Source organism: Rattus rattus, chromosome 9 (assembly GCF_011064425.1).
Source record: "Rattus rattus isolate New Zealand chromosome 9, Rrattus_CSIRO_v1, whole genome shotgun sequence".
Taxonomy (NCBI): Eukaryota; Metazoa; Chordata; class Mammalia; order Rodentia; family Muridae; genus Rattus; species Rattus rattus.
In genome coordinates this window covers 74,632,888-74,656,363 of record NC_046162.1, presented here as the reverse complement: position 1 = coordinate 74,656,363, position 23,476 = coordinate 74,632,888, and the positions used below count along the sequence as shown (strand labels likewise).

Here is a 23,476-nt window from a genome sequence, read left to right as displayed (position 1 = left end):
GTTCCCAGAGATCCGATGCCCTCTTCTGGCCTCCATGGGCACTGCATACATGCGAGGCACAGATATACACGCAAACTAAATACACACGAAATAAAAATAAAATGTAAAAGTAAATTAATGGGTGACAGAAAGAGGGGATAACAGGGGTGGTGAGAGGATAAGGGAGACGAGGGGTGATGCTGGCCCCCTAACTGTCCAATACTTTAAGAAGCTGCACTACTAATTTGAACCAGAAGAGGGCAGGGCTGCTGAAATTAAAATAATGAACGCATAAATGCTTTTGGCCCTTTCCAGACACCGTACCAATTTCTGCCGTTGGGCGGGTTTAACTGCCCGGAAGCGGAAGCTTCGTTCTTTTTCCGTCTTCTTCGGTGCTCGCTCCTGTGAGTTTTTTTGGGCAGGTGGGGAAGGGAGTTAAATCCGAGGCAATCCGTAGCCGGGTTGGGTTTGGGGAGCACGGGTCTGTAGGGAGCGTGTGAGGGAGGAGGAATGGGTGCGGCGGGGCCGATCCGGGAAGCAGGATCGCGGCCGTTTAACTCGGAGGCTTGTTCCCCACAGGTGCTGACGCCAGAGCCGAGCGCCCGTCGCCATGGTGAGTCCGGGACCAGGGACCGGGACGGGCTTGAGCGCCTCCAGGTCGCTTTATGTCCCCCGAGCTCATTCTCTGTTTCCCCTGTGTTGCAGCCTCGGAAAATTGAGGAAATCAAGGACTTTCTACTCACAGCCCGGCGGAAGGATGCCAAATGTGAGTGTGCGCTTTCAGAAGGCATGGGACGGGCCGAGGGAGGGATTGGGCGGCTCTGAAAAGCAGTTTCTTTCCGGTGTTGCGGTGGGGTTCCCGAACGGGATCGCCTGAAAGCATGGCATCCAGCGTGTCACAAACACTAAGGTCTGCAGCTGCCGGTTGTGCACACCCTGATCATTAAGTATCTTGCCGGCCCTCACGTGGTAGAGGCCGGAGATCTCTTGAGTTAGAAGCCCTCTTGGGCTGCATAGTGAGACCCTGTCTTCAAATAATTAAAAAGAGAGGAAGTGTCATTTACCTGTAATCTCCAGCTTCCAAATAAAGGGTAACGAGACGAAAGCAGACCCAGCATGCAGGCCCATGCTTGCTTAGTCGTAGGCTAAGGCAGGAGGATGGAGCATCCAGCACCAGCCTTGGCCTACATAGCAAGACGCTTCTAGACGCGCTGGGTTCGTTCCCACTCTGCATGAGCTGGAATTCAGAGCCAGTCCTGGTGCACAGAGTAGGTAATCCCCGAATTCGCTAGGCAGAGACAAAGGGATGGGGAAATGACGAGGTTCTCCTTGGCTACACTGTGTCAAAAATAGACGATTAAAAGAAGCAGGTTCAAAGATGTTTGTCGGCCCCTGCTGTTTTTGTGTTGTTCCTTCATACACAAGGAGGGAATTGTCCTCTCCTATTTAAAGGATGTTTGGAAGGATGTGTGTAGTGAGAGACCTTGGTGACGTTATCTTCACATGGGAGCAAAAAAGTCTGTTTTTCTGCTATGTGAGATAGCCCTGTGTGCCTTCCTTTTCCTCTCAGATCCGTCTTTATGAGCACCAGATAATGAGCGGAAGTAGGCCCTGCTGGGCTGTCTTGTTAGGTGGACAGGAAGAGCCTTTGGATGGACCGCAAGGACCTTAGGTGTGCCCTGTCACGTCAGGCAAGCTGTTGCCTCTGATCTGGTGCTGTGTGGGCCGGCCGTCACCAGCCAGGAGGATGTCTCCTGCTGATGGGCTCAGCAGGGTCTGTGTTCTGGCACTGCCTTGCCAGCTCTGTCAGGGGCTACAGGTCTTTCTTCCTGTTTGACTTGGAGAATGTGAAGCCAGAGGTGGTACCTCCGGGTTGGTGAGGTCAACCGAGCCGATCCCTCAAATTCCTCAAGTAGCTAAAAAAAGGAATCAAGCGTATTTGTTGGGAGAGGTGCCTTTGTTTTTAGAAACAGGCTATATGGACCCTGAGTGACTTTGGCACTCACTTTGTAGCCTAGGCTGACCTCTGATCTAGAGCAGGGAGTCTCCTCTCTCAGCCTCCTAAATGTTCAGTTTGTAGACCCTGGCCACCATTTCTGATTTGTTTTCCTCCTTGTGTTTTTGTTTATTCTGTGTGTGTACATGTGGGGCCAGAGGCCATCTTGAGGGAGTTGGTTTTCCTATGGGGCAGGTCTCAGGAACCAAACTCTGGTCCTTGGGTTTGACAGCAAGTGCCTTTAGCCACTCCGCTGTCACACTGGCTTCTCGTTGACCTTGAATTGCCTCCGACTCCCAAGTGCTGGTATTACAAACGTGTGGGGATGCCCTGGACGGTGTCTCTACTGTGTTGGTGGACACTGGGCTGCTTACCCGTGTACTGTCAGCCTGACTCGGTATTTATTTCATCATATTGGCTATTTCCTCGGAGGCGGAATTGCTGTATCTCGTTATGTGTGGCTGCACTTAGAGTAATGCTTGGGGCTGGGATGTGAGGGCCCCTACCTAGCACTTAAGGCTCCGGGGGTCATTTCCCAGCACTGGCCTAACTGGACATGGTAACCCCAGGGCTTTTGGTTGGAGGCAGAAGGATCCGGAGAGTTCGAGGCCCTCCACCACAGTGAGTTCGGGATCTGCTTGGATACATGAGACCCTGTCTCAGACATCAATGACCTCCAGAGACTGGAGATAATGTTTGACTCAATGTTCAGGGGTGCAGTGGCTGCTGGGCAGCATGGGGTGGATGCTGTGGCCATGACTGCATTTGGTAAGATAGGAGCCAGACTTCCTGTGAAGTGCCCTGTCCCAGGAGTAACCACTGGCAGAGAGTTGAGAGAGCAGGTGCGCGGCGATCTTGTGCTGTTCTGTGAGGTTAAGGCAGAATGCGTGTCTCTGGTTAGGTGCTTGAGTCTGAAGCATTAGGCACTTGACTGCTTTCTAACCATGAGTGGAGTTAAGAGCCCTTACAGCTAGTGTGGAGTTTGGTTCCCGGCATCCTTCGGCTCTCAAATGTGCCTATAGCAGTGACAGCCTCTTCTGGACTCCAGGCATCCCACACTCACGTGTCTGTGCCCATACACAGGCATGAGTTTACCCAAAATTTAAAAATATTACTAAGAACCAGGTTCCACAAAAATGTAGGAGGCGCTTCCCCGCACACTGAGTGGAGCGTCTGACAGGAGCTCTGTGCTTCCGGTGTCCTTGCGTGTAGAGAATTGGTTGCCAAAAGTGGAAGGCTGGAAAGTTATTAATCCCAGCAGATAACTCATTTCCTTCCTGTGTAAGCTGTCCCTTTAAAAAGGTTATCACAGGTCGTTCTAGAATGTTCTGTGGTGCAGTGTTTAGTGTACTAAGTGCAGATTTTGTGTGCATGTGTAAATGAATTGAGTACAACTGGGAAAGTGTGGCTTTCCTGCATTTGAAAGCAGAGCAGAAAGTGTGGTGGGGGGTGGCTGAAAGTTTCAGCCACTTAAGAGTATAAGGTGTGTGACCTCTTTGTGGTTCTGCACTGCTTCTCATCCTGGATTGTGGTTTCCTTGGCAGCTGTCAAGATCAAGAAAAACAAGGATAATGTAAAGTTCAAGGTCCGCTGTAGCAGGTACCTCTACACCCTGGTTATCACAGACAAGGAGAAGGCGGAGAAGCTGAAGCAGTCCCTGCCCCCAGGTGAGTAACCCTGAGGCAGTAGTGGGGTGAGCAGGATTGGGAGAGCCACTTTACGGTGTTTCCTGTGGCTGTGATTCTCAGTTCTGTCTGATCCCAGAAATGGCTTCCTTGGTCCCAGGCAGATTATAGTCTATTTAATTCTCAAAAGAGCCTGCTCTGATAATCCTGACTTTGCAGAGGGAGGGGCGGGGAAAATGCAGGGGGTAGCTCCAAAGGGAATTGTGTCAACCATCGATCTTTCTTTCCCCAGGTTTGGCAGTGAAGGAGCTGAAATGAACCGGACCTCTGCATGTGACTATTAAAAACCCTGAAAAGTCTGTCTGTGTCCTCAGTCTTTGAGGGGCGTCGTATTGCTTTGAGATGGTGCTGCCTTCTGCGTCCCAGACCTTGAACTGGGATCTCAGTGGGTGAATCACCTTCCTTGTCGCCTAAGTCTGGGAAGGCATTTAGAAGAGCCTTCTCTTCATGGAGGGAAGCTGACATATACTCCCAAGGCTTGGAAGTGGGCCTTGGGGTGGGCTGCATTCTGATACAGATGGGGTGGGGGGCTTCTAAGCTGCAGGGTGAGCCATGCATCCTTGGATGCCAGAGGAAGAAGTTCATACTGTAAGACTTGGGAAAGGGAAGTCAAGAAACATGGGCTTCTGGGGTGACTGCAGAAGAAAGGATGGTTTCTGTAGGGGTTCACTTACTGTGGACCGCTGGGAGTGGGGAGGGGCGGGGGTCTAATGCCTCGGCACTGCATCGTGCATGGTGCACATGCATGCAAGCAGACAACACAGGGTTTTGGAGATGATTTTTAAGAAATAGTAAGGACAGGCAAAGTCAACAAAGCCACTGGGGCTGCCACCAGGTGGCGCTCTACTACAGTAAATAAGCCCCATGATTAAGGAGGGGTTGTTTATTGAGATAGAAATTTGTGTATCCCAGGGCTGACTTTGAATCCCATCCTCCTGTCTCCACCTCCCGAGTACTGGGACCGCAGTGCAGTGACTGGGGAGTCTAATGCTTTTAGGAAGTGTAGTACAACAGGCTGTGTTAAATGCTTAAACAAGCGGGTTCTAGAAAGATCGGCTTGCTGGAAGAGGTCATTTTTGCATATGCTGCAAGCTTTTTGGGGAGACAATGGGTTTTGTTTACTCCCGGAAAGGGTGGGATGGAAGCTTGGTTGCTTAGGATTCCCAAGGAAGACAGTTCACAGCTTTGGGGTTTTTTTGTCACAAATACATTTCTCAGAGGCTCACCCTGGCTCCTAGGAGACCGACAGAGTTTGGCCTTGTGGTCTGCTGAAGGCACTTTTTCATGCAGCACCTCCTACCCTGGCAAGCCTGAGTCACTTAGGGTGCGCTTCTGTGGTCCAGGCCGGCTCCAGAGACTGAATAATGTCTTTGTGCCTTCAGGTGATGGGGATTCACCACTGCTGAGGGCCTGGCTAGCGTCAGTCAGCCGTGGGGAGCACTAAGTTCTGCAGTAGTGGACTCCTGGTTGGCCTCCCCCTTTGCATTAGAATGCCGTGGCACTGAGCTCTCCCTCAGGGTGACCTATTATGTTATTTGGTTTTTTTGTTTTTTTTCTTTTTTTCAGAGCTGGGAACCGAACCCAGGGCCTTGCGCTTGCTAGGCAAGTGCTCTACCACTGAGCTAAATCCCCAACCCCATGTTATTTGTTTGAGACAGGGTAGACCAGGCTGCCCTTGAGCTCAGAAATCTGCTAAGATAGGTGTAAGGATGTTTTTCCTTCCCAGTCCGGGGTTGATGACTGAGACTAAATTTGTTTTTATTAAATGCCTAGGCCATAAGCTTTGACTCATTCCCTGACTAGCTCTTATGCCGTATCTACCACTTGCTTTGTTAACCTCTCCTTCAATCCCGAACCATTTCTTCCTTGTCTCCTCAGTGTCTCTGAGTACATCTCCTTGCTCATTTGTGTCCAACTCCTCCCTTTTATGTCTTACTGTCTCCCAGAATCCTCACTTCCTTCCAGTGTCCCACCTCCTTTTTTCCTGCCTCAGGTCATTGGCCATCAGCTTTTTTATTGACATTCTCTCTACAGATAGGTTTTCTTTTGCAGCCCTTGCCGTATTGCCTGGGCTGCCTTAAGCTTGTGACCCTCTGCCTCTGCTTCCTTAGTGCTACACTTGCACACTCCTAGAGACACATCGCTACACCAGCTGTCTTTCTCTGTAATTTACCTGCAGGGTTAGTACACTCGTGATCTCAGCACCTGGGCGACTAGCAGGATTGCCACAAGCTCCAGGACAGCCTGGGCTACATAGTTCTAGGAAACCAGGACTATGTAGCAAGACCCTGTCTTACTGGGAAAAACTCATCCTTCTGGGTGTAGGCCTATAAATCTTAGTTGTGTAAGGGTTGTTCAAATCCACAGAACATTTAAATCCACTTAAAAGCCCCTCCCCAACCCTGGCCACTAGAGGCAGTCACAGCTTTCTCCTGCCCTTGCCCTGCAGCTGCTGGGTTTTCCTGACGATTCCCTTTCTCCCCTGATCCCATAAGATTCCCATCTACCACTCAGAATCCTCTGGAGACATCAGCATAACTGTGTTCCTTGTGGAGGCACCCCCAGACTACTCTCCCTCCTTGAACCAATACAGAACTGAAGCACTGGACATGTATGTTATCACGGAGGTTTAAAACCTACCCTCCCTACTAAACAGCTGTAAGGTCAGGAATTTTGGGCTTTACTCATCACTAAGTGTCCTCAGGTAGGGAGATTCCTAGACAAGGCTGAACTAGCAAGACATCTGTGTGAGACCAAGGGGCGGGATTTGAGCCTCAGCTGTCCAGTTCGGATGTGGTAGCAGCCAGGCTCTGGTAACTACAGGATGGAATTGATGGTGAGGAGAGGTCCCGGTGCCCAGGCAGAGCAGAGAGGAACTCGCTTCTAGCAAGGTTCTTCCACAGAGCAAGAGTGCCTGCCTGTTCTGGGGGCACCCCCAGCACCTAGTTAGAAATTCTCCCTCATCTCTCTGGGGTCTCCTTTCCTTCCTCTCCCTGTAGCACCAAGCACCCTCCAGCTGGCTCCCCAGCACTGTTCCCAACCAAACCTGACCCCACTTGCCCTCCCCTTTGCCACCTAACATGAGTCTACCGACACTTACCTGCCCACCACCAACCTCCTTAGCACTTGGGCTGGGAGCACTACAGTTGATTCTAAGCAAAAGGCAGAGGAGCGATGGCCTGCGTTCTGGAGTATGCAGAGGGCTGGAGGCCTGCAGGAGCCTGCAGAAGTGACGGCTCCTGGCGTTGCTGCACCCTGTTTTACTTTCCCCCCAAAACACCCTCCAGCCTAGCACATGGTGACGTGTGTGCTGCCATCCACACACACAGTGTGTAAGTCAGCAAGGCCTCGCCTCGGAGCTTCTGTCTGCTCTGACACAGTAGGTGGCCCTCCCGTCCTGTGTTCCCTCTGTCCACCCATCCCCTCTAGGAGCTCAAAAGCTCTGAGTGCCCATGATTTACACGGTAGATTCTAGAACAAGTGGTTGAGAGTGAATCTTGTCGTCCGTGGTGTCATAAGTCCATAATTCCAACCCTCGGAAGGCTAAGGCAGGATGATCCTCCGTTCAAGGTCAGTCTGGACAACTTAGTCTCCATCTCCTCCTCCCCACTTGGAGTTTTCAAGGCGAGGTTTCTCCGTTTAGCTCTGGCTGTTCTGGAGTTCACTCTGTAGACCAGGCTGGCCTCCTTTTCACAGAGATTTGCCTGCCTCTGCCTTCCAAATACTGGGACGAAAGGCATGCACCACCACCTCCTGTCTTAGGCTCTATCTTTAAAGGGCTCAGTGGCACAGCCCTTGTCAAGCATGCTCCAGGCCTTAGGTTCTAATCCTAACACTGTAATCAACAAATACGCCGGGTGTTGTGGAGCAGGGAGGCAGAGGCAGGAGATCACTGTGAGTTCAAGGTCAGCCTGGTCTACAGAATGAGTTCCAGGACAGCCAGGGCTACACAGTGAGACCCAGCAGACTGAAGAAAATTAGTTAATTAATTAAAAAAAGAAATAGAAGAATGAATTAAGGACTAGCCCGGCCTCCTAGGTCAAGATTACTAATTATGTATCCACTGGCACTTTGTCTTTTTTTTTTTTTTTTCTTTTTTTTTTTTAAGATCAGGTCTCACATAGCCCAGGTTGGCCTCCAACTCGCTACTGACCTGAGGATGACCTTTGAACTCCTGATCCTTTTGCCGTACCATCCTAAGACATGCAGCATCAAACCTGTGCCACTATTCTGATGCTTTAGCAAGGATCAGTGCATGCTTTTGAGTCTTAATTTCTGGAGCGGGTGGGTGTGTCCAGGAAGAGGCTCAAGAGAGGAGAGGTGGGGCAGGGCCCGAGGCGGGGCGGGACCAGGGCAGAGCCTCGTGCTAGGTGGGGCGTGTCCTCACTTAGGGCTGGACATGAGGCGGGGTCTAGGCGGGGCCGAGCCGGATCGCGTCTTGAGCTGGGTAGTGGTATCGGCGCTGGCTGTGGCAGCGGACCTGCTGCAGCTTGTGCTAGCCATGCCGGCGGCGCGCGTGGAGTACATTGCGCCCTGGTGGGTCGTGTGGCTTCACAGCGTCCCGCACCTCGGCCTGCGCCTGCAGCGCGTGGACAGCACTTTCAGCCCTAGCGACGAAACTTACCAGGAGGTAAGCCCGTAATCCCATCCACTGAGAGGGACCCTGAGAGCGGGAGCCAGAGCTGCCTCTCGCTCGCCCAAGTCCCGCTCCATTCTCTCTTGCCTCGGCAGTCCGCGCTCTCCGTGCTTCTCAGACTCTCTTGGTTCCCAGTTGGGCCCTCTCGGTTCTCCCGAGTCCCTTGGCCGGGACGCTCGTCCTAGATGGAAACCTCGGGGTTCGTAAAGCTGGAAAGGTTGGAGTAGAGTACGCTGGGGAAGAAGAGGAAGGACGCGGAGGCTGTGCGCGGGAGGCGGGGGCTGAGCCTTCCGAAGACTTACAGTGGGGGTGGGGCATCTGAATCGGGGTGACTGGCGGCCGATGTGTGTGGGTGCGCAGGGGTGCTCCAAAGTTCCCCTCCTGAAACTCCAACGCCAGACACTTTCTCTCCCGGCCCCCTGATGGCCTGAGAGAAGTTTAGGCAGAAACTGACTTGAGTCTCCGGAATCCTTTGCGCTCCTTTCCCCAGCCCCAGCCGGCAGGGTAGCCGCCGCTGCCAATACCTCTGCCCTGGCTGCTTCTCAAAGGCTGCGAGCCTGAAAGAAGCGGCGTGGGTGACTAACCTCTTGGACGCCAAAAACCCACAGCTGTTTGAGCCAAGGGTGGAAGGCGGCTTCAGATCCACTCGATCTCGCACCACATCCTGCAACTGCCCTGTCTGTTCTGGCGTCCCTTCTCTACAGCCTTCTGGGCCCAGAAACCCTGGGGTCCTGGTCCCCAGGCCAGTTACCTTCCTCATCCTTATACTTCTGAATTGTCCCTGATGAATGAAGACTTTCCCTTGAGGGTTTGGTGAGCAGGTCCAGGCTTCTTTTCCAGACCCAGCTACCGTCTCCCGGCCCATCTCAGCCGCGGTTAAACCCACGACGGCCTCTGTGGCCGGGCTGAGTCAGTTCCCTCTGCTGGGTCAAAGATTCAGGGGCTGCGGCAGCTTAGGAGGAGGCCCATTATTAGTTCAGAGCTCTGTGCTCGTATTGGACTTTGACCTGCAGTGGCTGGCACCATGTCCTAATCTCCATAGTGGGGCATCTGGCGGAGCAGGGCTTCTCTAGACTGCCCAGGAGTGGCTTCTTGTCCTCCCAGATTGTCCTCATTCTGAGGCCAGGGGCTCCTGATCCGTGTGCTATGCACTGCCCAAGAGCCAGGACCCGGGATCTAATTATAACTTTCAATGGCTCTGCTGCTTGCAGGCTTGGGCAGTTAGTTTCTGTTCTTCTGGGAGGGTGGGACCCCCTTTGTACTATACTGACGGCACTGTCACCCCTAAGCACTACAGTACTAACTTCTCTAGATCTACCCCCCCCGCCCGCCCCCCCCTCTTGTCTGGCCCTGGAAGGAAGGTTTGTTCCCAAGGCCTGGTGGCTACCGGCATAGCACCAGGAAGTCTTCCTTCAGCCAGTGCTTAAAAGGGGAGGACGGATACGGTTTCCGAACAGCTGCATTGGGGGTGTGGAGAAAGCTCAGATCCTGTGCTCTGGGTCCCAACCGTATTTTCTCCTCTCCCCTGGAGGAAATCTAGCCCCTCAGCTGCATCATGGAGACCCCTGGCTGGGAAAGGGATGACATGGGCTCTCCCTCACCCCTACAGCCTGAGCCTGGTCCACCCATCCCAGTCTATGGATAGATGGCAGTGAGTCCCACTCACAGCCCTTGCTTCCAGGGTCTTGACCCCCAAACCCTTTGTTCTGCTCTTTCCCATGGCCACTGTACCTGCCCTTCCCCGTTCCCATCCTGGTTCAGCTAAGCCCCCTGGAGAGTGTGGTGGGCCTTAACGGAAGTCTGGCATTGGGTGTTATTTAATTAAGGCTACTCCTATTTTGATAAGTTCCCGTGTTATCTGACCACGGGTCTCTTTCCTCCTGAGCACTGGAGTTCCCGCAGCTGGTCAGTTCACAATGTCGCCTTGGGTGCTTTCTGTTGTAAGTCGTCTTGGCCCTCTGCAAACTTAATTTGAGATCGAATGTCGTGCTACGGCCCTGAGTAGTGTGACAACAAGGGTAGCAGTAGCTGAGGCATCTCTGAAGTGAGGATTGTTTGAGGCAGAGGCATTGCCATTTCTACTGATGGAGCTGGGTTCTGGTTCTGTGGCTGTGTGACCACGGGCAGATGGGAATTTTTCTCTCGTCCCTGTGTACCCCATGAGTTACTCTACTGAGTATTCACAGGAAACTCATCACATTACCCAGTGATGCAGTCATTAGACAAGCGGCCCTGAGATGATGGGTGTCTAAGGACAGTGCCCTGTTAAATAGAGAGGAAGAGAGCTGAAGACCCTGAGCAGGGGGAAGACTGTGAAAAACGCATGCAAAAGTCACAAACAGGGCTGGAGAGATGGCTCAGCGGTTAAGAGCACTGTCTGCTCTTCCAGAGGTCATGAGTTCAATTCCCAGCAACCACATGGTGGCTCCCAACCATCTGTAATGGGATCTGGTGGCCTCTTCTGGCCTGCATTCACATATGCATGCAGAATGCTGTACATAAAATAAATAAATAAATCTTTTTTAAAAAAGTCACAAACAATGTGAACATTAAGGTCAGCGCACGTGTGTGCATGTGTGTATGTGTGTGTGCATATATGTATGTATGTGTGTGTCCATGTGTGCTTGTGCCTGTGCATGTGTGTTTGTGTGCGCATGTATGTATGTGTGTGCATATATAGCATTTGCATGTACGTTTGTACACATGTGTGCATGTATGTGCATGTGTGCATGTTTGTATGTATGTGCACTTGCACACATGTGTGTACACCTGTGTGTGAGTGTGTATGTGTGCATTTGCACACATGTATGTACTCCTGTGTGTGCATGCATGTGTGTGCATGTGTATGCATGTGTGCTCATGTGTGTGCACATGTGCATGTGTGTTCGTGTGTGCATGTGTGTATGTATGTGTGCATTTGCACACATGTGTGTACTCGTGTGTGTGCATGTGCGTGTGCACACGGAGGTAGGTATGTACCTGTTCTCAGCCTTGTAAATAGGCAGTCAGCCCCAGGAATGACTGCCCTGTGCTTGGGACCTAGAAAGCGCAGCAGCAGGGCGTAGAGGAGCTGGCTGCCTGGTAAGATCCGCCATGATCCAGAGCTCTCCTGAGTAAGAAGGACTCAACTTGCTTCCTGAGATTTTGTTCTCCTTCTGACCAGTAGAGGCCAGAAGAGGAGGTTGGATGCCCTGGAACTGGAGTTACAGATGAGATTATGAGCCACCCCGTAGGTGTTAGAAGCTAAACTCCGGTCCTCTGCAAGAGCAGCTCTTATTGCAGAGCCATCTTGCAAGCCCCTGAATTTGAGTTTTTTTTTGTTTTTGTTGTTTGTTTGAGGCAGGGTTTTATGTAGCCCAGGCTAGCCTAGACCTAGAACTCACCACACAGCAAAGATGATATTGAACTTCTTGATGATAATGATATTGAACCCTGACTCTACTTCTAACATGCTAGGATTATAGGTGTGTGTGTGTGTGTGTGTGTGTGTGTGTGTGTGTGTCCGTGTGTGTTTGTGTGTGTCCGTGTGTCCATGTGTCCATGTGTCCATGCTCTGTTTATGGGGTACTGAGGGTGGAACCTGGGGCTTCCCACATATGGGATAAGCACTTTACCAACTGAGCTACACCCCCATTGATCCCTCCTTTTTTAAAAAGATTTGTTTATTTTATGTATGTGTGTACACTGTAGCTGTCTTCAGACGCACCAGAAGAGGGCATCAGATCCCATTACAGACGGTTGTGAGCCACCATGTGGTTGTGGGAATTGAACTCAGGACCTCTGGAAGAGCAGTCAGTACTCCTAACCGCTGAGCCACCTCTCCAGCTCCTACCCCTCCTTTTTACTTTATTTATTCACTTATTTAATTTTGAGGCAAGGTCTCCCTATGTGGTTGAGGCTAGCTTCCACCCAACAGTCCATTTGCCTTTGTACCCTATAGTACGCCGCTGCTGTGTGTCACCATTCCTGCCTTCTCCCTGGGGTCCTTGGTCACAGTGGAAGTTCCTAGCTTCCTGATAGTTGGTCTTCCTCATCCTCTCCCTATTGAACTTGAACCTGAGTCTTCAGGGAGCTTCTACATCCCCAACCATTTGCAGGAAGTGGCTATGGGCCCAGCAGCGGCAGGCAGGGCAGTAGACCGGGAATTCTGCTGGGCTCAGTGTCTGTAGTGGGGACACACACCCCCTAGATCCCCATCCCAGGACTCATTTCCTTTGACAGGAGAGCAAGCCTGGAAGTCAGAGACGACCCCTGCCTCAGAGAACTAGCAAAAGGGCTCAGTTGCTCACAGGCGGGAAGCAGGTGGCCAGTGTTGTAATCTCTGCTTGGGAAGGAGGCCCAGTGGTCAGTGCTGAGAACGCTTAGAAAGTTACAAAACTGAGCTGTGTCTCTCAGAGAAGCCACTTCAGTTCCCTCCTTGTCTGGGGAATTATTGTTACCTTCACCGTCCACCAGCCACTCAGAGGAGGCTGACTCCGATGATGTCATGTCCATAGGACTTCCTGTTGAATCTGAGAACTGCACACCATCTAGGGCCTTCTGCCGGCCATGTGAGAGGAGGTACAGGAGGAGTTCATTGTCGTGGTTTGGCTTCAGTTTTCTTGAGTCTCTGTCTCCTGAGAGTCCCCAGTGAGAGGCTGCGGATGTAACTTACTTGCGAGTGCTTGCCTAGCATGCACAAAGCCCCAAGTGCCATCCCCAGTACCCTATGAAACTGAGTGTGGTGGCACACGCCTGGAATCCCAGCACTTGGGAGGCAGAGGCCACACATAGTGAGCTCCAGGACAGCTAGGGCTCTAGAGAGACCCTGCTGTTAAAAAAATTAATAAGGTGAAATAACCACAAACAAAAAGTCACTCTTGGCTTCGTAGTTTGAAGCCAGCATGGGCTATATACTCTGTCTTTTTGACCCAAACTGAGTGCATTGGGGACAGAGTATGGAATTCTGGGAGAAGAACAGGATGCTCGGCTGGAAGCAGATCGGAGGAAAAAGCAGGCTTTAGAGCCCAGCCCCGTGGGAGATGAGCCAAGGTCAGGATGAGGAAGCCCGTTCATTTCATCTGAACTTGGAGTCATGGTCATCGGGCTGTCACACCAGTTCCCCCAAGGAGTTAACCCTTCCCAGGCTTCAAGGTGGTGTTCTCCCCTGTAGAGCATGAGATTAGGGCCCCTGCCTCAACCAGAGGCTGGCACACCACTGAAATTGCCGTCTGACTCCCTTGGGGTCTGTCTACTGTCCCTCTAGCCTGAGGATCACGGTGGCACTGACTACAAATGATAAACCAGAAATAATCGAAGGAGCTTTGATGACAGAGAGGCTAAGTTTGGGCATGGCGCTGGGACAGGCAGGGGTGGGGTGGGGGTGGGGCAGGAGGAGGCTGGGGTGATGTGGAGACTGGCCTTTCTAAGCTCTGGCAATTGCTTGAGGGTGTATGAGCGGAGTTATCCACCCCATCTCTGGTTCCTCCACCCATCCCGTCCGTGTGTACTAGTTGGGAGAGGAGACAGCACATGATGGCTTGTTCTTGTCTCCCCCCACTCCCTCTCTTCCTACCTTCCTTCCCCTTTCTGTTCCCTTGTCCTTTGGCCCACTGACAACCCAGCTTCAGCTCTAATCCTTTAGTTGCTTAGGAGTCTTGGAGTGAGTAGCTAACAAGCCCCGCCCCCACCTGTGTTTGGGTTTCCTACGCCACGCCACGGGCCACTGGCCTGTGTTACCAGTGACCTAATTGAGGCTAACTGTCTAGCCTGGAAAGGGCTCAGACCCAGGGCTGTCCCAGAGACCGAGGGTGCAGGAGTTCTGGGGGCTCCACAGGAAACCTAGGCTCACAAATTCTAGGAATATCTGGAATCCAGCTACGGAGAGCTGGTGGAGCCGAATTGTAGAAACTGAAAAGGCAACATTGTGTCTCATCTCCCTCCTGAGTCGAGACACCTGGTAGGGTCGATGTTTCCTTCTGCTTGGGGTGAACACAGAGGAGACCCTCCTGGGGGTGAAGGGAGTTGCACCGTTATAGGTCATTATTAAAAATACATCCAGGGGCCGGTGAAATGGCTCAGAGGGTAAAGGCGCTTGCCGCCAAGCCTGAATCCAATACCCGGGACCCACATTGCATAAGGAGAGAATTGACTCCCTGAAGCTGTCCTCTGACCCCGGCACAAGAGCGGTGGCATGTGTGTGACCCCATACGTAAGATAAAATTTATTCCTAATAACTTACTGGAACATGGCCATAACTAACTCTACAGCTGAGTCAGTTGAGTTTATTTTTAAAAAGGATGAGTGTGTGTGTGTATGTGTGAGAGAGAGAGAAAGAGAGAGAGACAGAGACAGAGACAGAGAGAGACACAGAGAGACAGACAGAGAAGGGGGGAGCAGAGAGAGCCTACACAGCCTTTTATATAGGAGGAGGTGGGACCCAATCTCAAGTCCCCATGCTTGACGGCAAATATCTTTACTTCTGAGCCATCCCCACAGCCCTCGGCATTCCTCTAACACCTCATCCTGAAGCTGAGCATGGTAGTGCATACCCAGTCCTAACACAAGATCCCGGCCAGGGCGTACCCTTGACCACCCAAGGCACTGCTGCATCAGCCTCATCTCCACTGGCACGGGTGGTCATCTCCAACGACACTGCATATACATCCAACTCCGTGGCCCCATCATTCCCCGTTAGATTTACCCACATTATACACAGCTGCCGTTGACTTCTGGAGCCTGTGTAGCATCGAGTTGCTTGACTACTGCACACGACGTGTGTTTTTGATGAACACCTGCACTGTTTCCAGTGTTCAGTGACTGCTGCTGGACTGAGTGGCCATGGATCTAAGTGTAGGTGGACCTTGGGGGGGGGGGTGCACACCCTCCTTTCCATGAAGCAGAACTGCTGGGTCACAGTGTGTCTGGAAGCATAGTGCCTTACAAACCGTCAAGGGCGGGTACAATACCTGCTCCTTAGTGGTAGGAATTCAGGGCCTATGAGAAGAACGGGACTTAGTTTAGTTTTTGGAAACAGGATCTCGGTCTGAAGTCCTGGCTGGCTGGACCTTCTTGAGTGCTAGGATCAGGAACACGGATGTGCGCCACCTTGCCCAGCCACAGCGTGTCATTTCTAGAGCTGGGTGTGGTTGGACACACTTACCATCCCAGCACTTATGGGAGGGGAATACCAAGAGTACAAGGAAAACCTGGGCTGTATATTGAGCCCAAGGGCAATGAGGAGACCCAATAGTGGCATTTGCACTCACAAGGCTCTGAGTGTTGGGCCCCGCTGAGTGGGTCAGTTTAAAGAAGTTAAGCTACTGGCGGAAAGATTGTTAACCTCTGTTGGCATTAATCTGTTGCTTCTGCCCTTGAAAAACACTTGATAAGTTGGCGGGGGGCCAGCTCTAGCTTTGTTTGGCTCTTTGGGATTCTGTTGTCATTTGTACTAGTCAGGATTTCAATACAGTGAAGGGACACCATGACCAAGACAACTCTTAGAAAGAAAAACATTTCATCGGGGCTGGCTTACAGTTCAGAGGTTTAGTCCATTATCATCGTGGTGGGAAGCATGGCAGTGTGCAGGCAGACAGAGAGAGACAGAGAGAGGAGAGAGAGAGACAGACAGACAGACAGACAGACAGACAGAGACACTGGGCCTGTCTTGAGCTTCTGCAGTCTCAAAGCCCACACCCTCACATTCCGGTGACACAAGGCCACACCCACTCCAACAAGGCCACACCTCCTAACAATGCCACTGCCTGTGTGCCTGTTGGGGCCATTTTCATTCAGAACACCTCACTGTTGCTTGTTGATTTTTGAGACAGGGTCTCACATAACTCAGACTAAGAAGACATTGAGCTTCTGATCCTCCAGCCCTTCAGACCCACCTACCAGCTCAGGGTTTTCAAAGGGAACCATCGTCTGTCAGGGGGCCTAGGTGTCCCCTCTAAGAGGGGGGCTACTTAGGTGTGCACCACTATACCCAGTTTTATGTAGTGGTGGAAACCCGGGCTTCCCGCTTACGGTGCAAACACTTCACCTTCTCTATCTACATCCTCAGCTCCTCCTAGTGAATGACTGTGGTGGACGTGGCCAGGGTGGGTTTTTAGGGTCTGACTTGTTCTCTAGCTCCAGGGAGGTATTCTGCTTCTGTCAGAGGCCAGCTTGTAGTATGGTGACTTTGTGTAGTGAGCCTCTAAATCTCTCTTCCCCCAGCCTCCTTTGCAGTGGAAGATCCCTTCCAGGGAGGTAGGCAGTGACTCCCCACCATCTTTTTGGACAGGAGCCTCTTGAGGTCATTCTAAGGGACAGTCGTGCTAACGAGTAGTCCAGGCCCCCTACCTCACCTCGAGGACTGTGGAGGATGCTGGGCTCAGAGCTGCTGCCTCACCTTCCACCTCCCTGAGGAGGAAGAAGAGGAGGGGGAGAGGGAGAGGGAGGAGAAGGGGGAGGGGGAGGTCCCTCCGTGCTTAAGTGTTGCCCAGGTGGAAGTGGAAGCCATGTGCTGAGGGACATGAGACATCTCACATGTCCTCTCAGCTGACCCGTCACTTCCAGATTTGTCCCTAAGACCGAGAAGCCTGTCTAGTCAGGGTGAGCATCAGGACAGCCCAAGTCAGGGGCCCCATAAGCTGCCCACATCCTCACGGGGATAGGCAGCTGAGCAGCCACCCACAAGGATCATCTCCATACAGTCCAGCCAGCCACCAGCCACCAGCCTCCGCGCTGCACGTCACCTCCCTGTGCTTGCCCTGCACACGGCTTGTTCTCCCATAGACCTTGGTGTCCTGTGGCCTCCTGCCCCGATGATCACTACCACCCACACAGGTTCCCTGACCAAAGATCTAGGGAGAGTGACCCCTCCATCCCCCCGCCCCCTGGGATACTGGACTTTGGGTGAGGGCATCACCGAGGCCTCATGGGAAGCCAGGAGGCTGTCAGCTCAGGAGCCTGACTTAGAGCCAGGTCCAGCCCTGGCTGGCAGCCACTGATCCCGGAGCCATCTGGTGTCCATCTGGCCAAATCAAGGGATTGTAAGATACAGCAGAGGGGGACACCTGGGCCTCCCGACAGACAACAGCTCCCTTTGAAAACTCTGACCTACTAGGAAGGCCCAAAGAGGTACACACACACACACACACACACACACACACACACACACACACACACACACACACAACAGTCTGCCCTGCCTGCTACCACTGGCATTGTGGGTCAGCCATCTCTGGCAGGATGTAGCAAGAAGGACATCAAGGATTATCTACCTGTTTCCTCTCTACCCACCCTTGAGCACAGAACTGGCTTCTAAGGACTCTGAATAGCCCCAACACCCAGAAAAGGTACATTCCATTTTGGCATAGCAAGATGGGTCTGGCATGGTTGGACCTAGGTATGGTAATACCCATGATCCTTAGTGGCCTTAGCTTAGTTTCACTTGGTCCCTAAGTTTAGTTTCACTGTCCAGGCTCTGTCTCTTTCCAGCCCTGTGACCACAGGCCCACAGCCCTGTTTGCAGCCATCAGGTCTTCCTCAATCTCCTGAGTGGCTCAGGGCTTGTCATCAGGCCCGGCCTGGACCTCATCTTCATCCAGAAACCTGGGCTCAGCCATGCATAGCCGTATTAGTTATTTCCTGTCATTGCTTCAATAAGATTCCTGGCAAAAGATGCTTGAAAGAGGGAAGGGTCTGTTTCGCCTTGCAGACCGAGGGTACATTATCCAACATGGTGGCAGCGTGTGACGCCTTGGTCACACAGTACCTGCAGACGGGAAACAGAGAGGGCTGACACTCAACTGCCTTTCTCTTTTTGTATTCAGTCTAGAACGCGGGTCTCCTCACTTCTGTTACTAATCTAGACTCTCTCTCACACACATCTGGAGATTTCTAGCAGATTCTAGATCCTGCTGAGCTTGATAATGCAAACCATCCCAACAGCTGCCACTCCCCCTACCACCACCATCACCAACCTACCCCACCCCCCATGCCGAGCTGGTCTGTTTCTCTGCCATCTCCACCCTGGCATCTAAATGTAGGGCAGGTTGTCTAGAGAGCTGGGCAGAGGCTGCTGTATAGTTCCTAGTTCTCCCCGCCCACTGCTGGTCCAGAAGCTGACACAGCCCGTCTCTCTTACAGTCGCTGCTCTTCCTGGGCGTGTTGGCTGCCATTGGCCTGGGCCTGAACCTCATCTTCCTCGCCATTTACCTGATGTGCACATGCTGCTGCCGGCGGGACCACACGGTGCAGACCAAGCAGCCTGACTCGTGCTGCGTGACCTGGACTGCAGTGATGGCTGGGCTCCTCTGCTGGTGAGTGTCCTACGTACAGGGAAACCCAAGACACCCTTCATGTCCGTGCAGTTCATCAGTGTCTAGTCACGTTCACTCCAAGGTCACACCTGGACGAACAACCTGTCGCCCAGGATGAACACTGTCCCTTTTTTAGCCAAACACGGGGAATCTGTCTCTAGTGTGGTGATAAGGGTCCGCATAGTGTCCCCCAACCCTTCTACGAGGCCAGGGCCTGCCTGGCTGCTTTTCTTTTTTTGAAGGGTGCTTTTCCCATGTTTTTCCGGTGCATGTGACACCTCCAGTGACACTGTGGAGAAAGATAGACGGAGTGGTGGTGCAGTGACATGGACTCAGAACGTTGGTTCTGACATTGCTGGAACGCTAACAATGCTCACTGGAGCTGGGCATGGTGGTAATTGAGGACCAGGACAACCAAGCTACAACTGTCTTAAGGAAGAAGAAGGAAGGAAAGAAGGGAGGAAGGAAGGAAGGAGGGAGGGAAGGAAAAGCAGCAGTGTGTGAGGCCTTCTCACGCCTTTTCCTTGAGTTAGTTTTTTGGATGAGAACTCAGGAGCCTGCTCGATCGGCCTTGTGAGCCCTGGAGGGGTGGGCCACATAGAATATGAGGGATGACAGAGTTAAGGTTACAAATCATTTACCCAGGCTGGAATGTTGGGGTCAAGCCAAGTATGAGATTTCATACAGATGGATTTTAAGTTTGGCTTTGGTTAAAATCAATAGGAAAAAGAGAGACGGAGCTTCACAATTCCCGAGGAGAAAATCCTGGGAGGGGCGGTTACTGACCATGATGTCAGTGAGGGCACGAGGGCAGACCAGGCGAGGGGGGTGGGGATGTCTGAGAGCAACACACACACACACACACACACACACACCACCACCACCACCACCACCACCAGCAGCAGCCTTGGCCGTAGCAGCTCCCTACACTGCTCAGTCCTGACTAAAGAGTAACATTAGAGGGTTGGGGATTTAGCTCAGTGGTACAGCGCTTGCCTAGGAAGCTCAAGGCCCTGGGTTCAGTCCCCAGCTCCAAAAAAAAAAACCAAAAAAAAAAAAAAAAAGAGTAACATTAGAAACCAGTCATGGTGCCCCAGGCCTGCAATCGCAGGGAGAGATGGAGACAGACCAGGGCCAGGAGTTCAAGGTCATTCTCAGCTATATAGGGAGTGTCTGGCCCAGCTGGGGATCTGCGAGATCCTGTCTGGTGTGTCTGTCTCAGAGAGCAGAGGCATGAGGTGACAAAGGGGATGAGATATCAGATGCAGTTTGCGGCAGAATTAGAGACTTGTTCCAGCCACCCGAAAGCATGAATCAGGACCCAGCGGGTTCTGGGTTAAATGAGGCAGATAGGTGTCTTTTCAGCTCTGTAAGAGGGAACTTGCCAGAAGCTGAAACTTCCAAGTAGAGGGCTAGATCGGGAATATTTAGAGAAAGCGGGGCGTGAGAGCCTGGAGGAGTCTGGGGTTCTTGACCATGTCAGGAGGGCCCTGGAGGCTGGCCCTGAGTGTGTCAAATCAGACGTCAGAGCTCCACCAAAACCACTGAACCATAATCCCAGTTGTGTGTCTTTCAGAAGCGCGCAGCCAGCCGGGACAAGCGGGCTTCTGTTGGGTCACTCTGGGTGGTCCTTAACCTTCACCCTTAGACAATATCCCTCTCATGCCAGGGCCCAGAATAAAGCTCCTCGGCTAAAGTCAAAAGCCCACACTGCGACCGTCATGGTGGCCTTTATTCACAGTCCCCCAAACCTGGGACCAAGTGAGAGATACCCTTCCGTAGCTGAGTGACTAAATAAATAAGCATGGAATATTATGCAGAACTGAAAAGGAAATGTCCCGTTGAGCCATGGGAGACATTGGGGACCTTGAATGGCTGTCACTAGGGCAAATGACCTGATCCTGATGGGAAGAGGCTGGACGCTGTGACTCCAGTTGTAGGACATTCCAGAAAAGGCCTTGGAGACGGTAAGGCCTGGGGTGGGAGAAGGGGAGAGGGGGAGGAGTAGACAGAGTGCAGGGGCGTTTTAGGGCAGGGTCTGCTGTGATGGTAAACATCTGACATTCTGTGTCCAGACCTAGGATTTTAACCTAGAGTGAACCCCTGTGCACACTGGGCCTTGGAAAGCACCCATGTTCCTACTGGGTTACCAGTTGTAGCCAGGACTCTGCTGCGTAAAGGAGGTCATAATGGGGACTGTACACGAATAGAGGAATTCTGGACCTTCTCAATTTTGCTTTGAACCTAAAACCACTCTAAAAATTATTTTTTAAAGGTGCATTTGTCTTTATTTTATGTGTACGGATGGTTTGCCTATATGTGTGTCCAGGCACTAGGTGCCTTTGGAGACCAGAAGAGGAAGTCAGGTCCCTCTGAAGCTAGTTTATGATGGTTGTAGACTGTTGTCTGAGTGACCTCGAACTCGCAGAGACCTGCCTTCCTCTGCCTCCCAAGTGCTGGGACTAAAGGCATGTGCCACCACCACCCCCTGGCTATAGAAACCTTTTTTTAAAAAAAAGGTTAGTGCAAGGGACTGTACCCCAGTAGCAGATTGTTCACCCAGCGCGCCTGTAGTCCTAGGCTCAGTCCTCAGTACATAGAAAGACTGACAGCACTCACGGAGGAGGGAAATCCAGAATAAAGTGATTGCTGTACGGAGATGATGACCTTCGTGAGTTTGGATTCCCAGCACCCACAGAAAAAGCCCACACATCTGTAATCTCAGTGCCAGAGATGGAGACCAGAGGCAGGCAGATAGCGGGGGTTCATTTGCCAATAGAACCATCTCAGTGAACCCCACGTTCACCCAGAGACCTGGTCTCGAGGGAATAACACAGAGAGCGATGGACGAAGGCGTCCAGCATCGTCTTCTGACCTCCTTGTGCACGTGCACATGTGAGCACCCACTACACGTCTCCCATGCTGTAAGTGTATTCTCTTCTGGGTGTCACCCCTAACGCTCGTTTGGGGTTCTGCTTGCAGCGCTGCGGTGGGCGTTGGTTTCTATGGAAACAGCGAGACCAACGATGGGGTGCACCAGCTGATCTACTCCCTGGACAACGCGAACCACACCTTCTCTGGAATGGATGAGCTGGTAAGGATTGTGGACAGGTGGCTAGGCACAGGCGCAGCCCATGAGATCAGCAAGGCTGGAACAAGGGTGCCAGTCAGATCTCAGGAACCCAGCTGCACCCTGTCGAGTTGTGTGATGGACGCCGTGGGCCGGGCTGCCTTTCAGAGCGGTTGCCCTGCCAAAGGCAAACAGTTTCTATGTCCCAGGCCAAGGGAGGGTTCAGGGCAGCTCAACTCCATTGGACCCCGGTTGGTCTGCAGAACATCTGAGCACTTAGCTAACCCCGAAGGAGACCTCGAACATGAATTCTGGAGTTGTTCTGTTGTTACTGCATTTAAAGCAAGAGGTCTCGCTGGGTAGCCCTGACTACCCTGGCACCCACTGTGTAGACCAGACTCACCTGGAACTTTCCATGATGTTCTTGCCTCTACTTACCCTGTGTGGAAACACTGCCATAGCATAGTGGGCATGGGTTGTGTGCTCATTTGAGACAGGATCTCTGTATGTCTCAGAGGATGACCTCCTGTTTATGTGCATGTGTGCACTCCTGTGCCTTGTATATGCAGTGCTGGGGTTTGAACTCCAGGCTTTATACATGCTAGGCAATCGATCTACCATTTGAGCTACATCCTCAGTCCTGAACATGGTGTGTGTGTGTGGTTTTTTTTTTTTAAACGTTAGCTCTAAGTGCTTTGTACAGAGTTCTGATCCACATATCAAAAGGGGGGAGAAGAGCCCAGAGACCAAGCATGGTGGTAACAGGCTTTGACAAAACAATAAAGATTTATTATATATATATACACTGCAGCTGTCTTCAGAAGAGGGCTTCAGAACTCATTATAGACAGTTGTGAACCACCATGTGGTTGCTGGGAATTGAACTCAGGACCTCTAGAAGAGCAGTCAGTGCTTTTAGCCACTGAGACATCTCTCCAGCCCCCCAAAATAATTTTTTTTTTTCGGAGCTGGGGACCGAACCCAGGGCCTTGCGCTTGCTAGGCAAGGGCTCTACCACTGAGCTAAATCCCCAACCCCCCAAAATAATTTTTAAGTGATAAAAAAGTCTTTAGAAACAATGGGAGCCCCCCTCCCAGGTCTCTCCCAACCCCCTCCCCCCATACAAGGGTTGAAGGAAAGCCTCATAAACCCATCTGTGTGTCATGGGACTGTGGGGTCAATGGCGCTATCTCTGGGCTCATCTCTTCACCCCTGGCTTCATTGGCAGAGTTCCAGTCTTTCCTGCTGACTGTCAAGGTGGTCCCGTGATAGCTCCTGGTGCGCCCCGGGCACTCTGGTGGGAAAGCCAAATGCATATGTCAGGGAAACTTGTTGATGGTCATCTGACCCTCTCTAGACCAGGTCCCTCCAGAATAGCACGGGTCAGCAAAAGGCAGCCTCCACCACCAAACCCAGCCCTAACTGGAGGAACTGGTGACCTGCCGTCCTCCTAGGGAGGACTCAACCTCACCCGGGTCCTCCCTACATGCTCCTCTAAGCCCCTCCAGGGATCTAATCCTTCCATCAGCTGCTGGGAGGACAAGGACAGGAATTCTCACGTTAAAAAGCAGAGTGGGGCCTGCTCCGGAGGATGTGTTTGTGGGAGGTAGCCCCTGGGAATAAGATCACCTCGGTCCTGATGGGGACCAAGCCCCCAAGGACACCTTCTGCCTGTTTGGCATTGTACTGACTCCAGCCACCATGGGCCTTGGAAGTGTGAGAAGCCAGCTTGCTGGAAAGCCACCAAGCCATGACCTTCACTGGTGGGAAAACTTAGTCTTTATCTCTGGGGAGGAACTTGCTGGTATCTAGGAACAAGCTC

At 52.1% G+C, this 23,476-nt stretch overlaps 2 protein-coding genes across 2 annotated transcripts in view; both read left to right on the top strand.

Moving 5' to 3' along the window:
* The first annotated feature begins 312 nt into the window (after positions 1–312).
* On the top strand, positions 313–3,959 carry Rpl38 (ribosomal protein L38). The gene is made up of 5 exons (XM_032913811.1): positions 313–383; positions 559–592; positions 685–745; positions 3,520–3,642; positions 3,893–3,959. The coding sequence occupies exons 2-5, from the start codon at positions 590–592 to the stop codon at positions 3,916–3,918; spliced, it is 213 nt and encodes a 70-aa protein (XP_032769702.1). The 5' UTR covers positions 313–383; positions 559–589; the 3' UTR covers positions 3,919–3,959.
* Positions 3,960–8,089: 4,130 nt separating this feature from the next.
* Ttyh2 (tweety family member 2) overlaps positions 8,090–23,476 on the top strand; it is a 43,608-nt gene continuing 28,221 nt past the window's right edge. Inside the window, exons 1-3 of the mRNA XM_032913303.1 lie at positions 8,090–8,290; positions 18,413–18,585; positions 21,568–21,679. Coding sequence (XP_032769194.1) covers positions 8,162–8,290; positions 18,413–18,585; positions 21,568–21,679 — 414 coding nt within the window. The 5' untranslated portion in view covers positions 8,090–8,161. The remainder of the gene's footprint in view (positions 8,291–18,412; positions 18,586–21,567; positions 21,680–23,476) is intronic.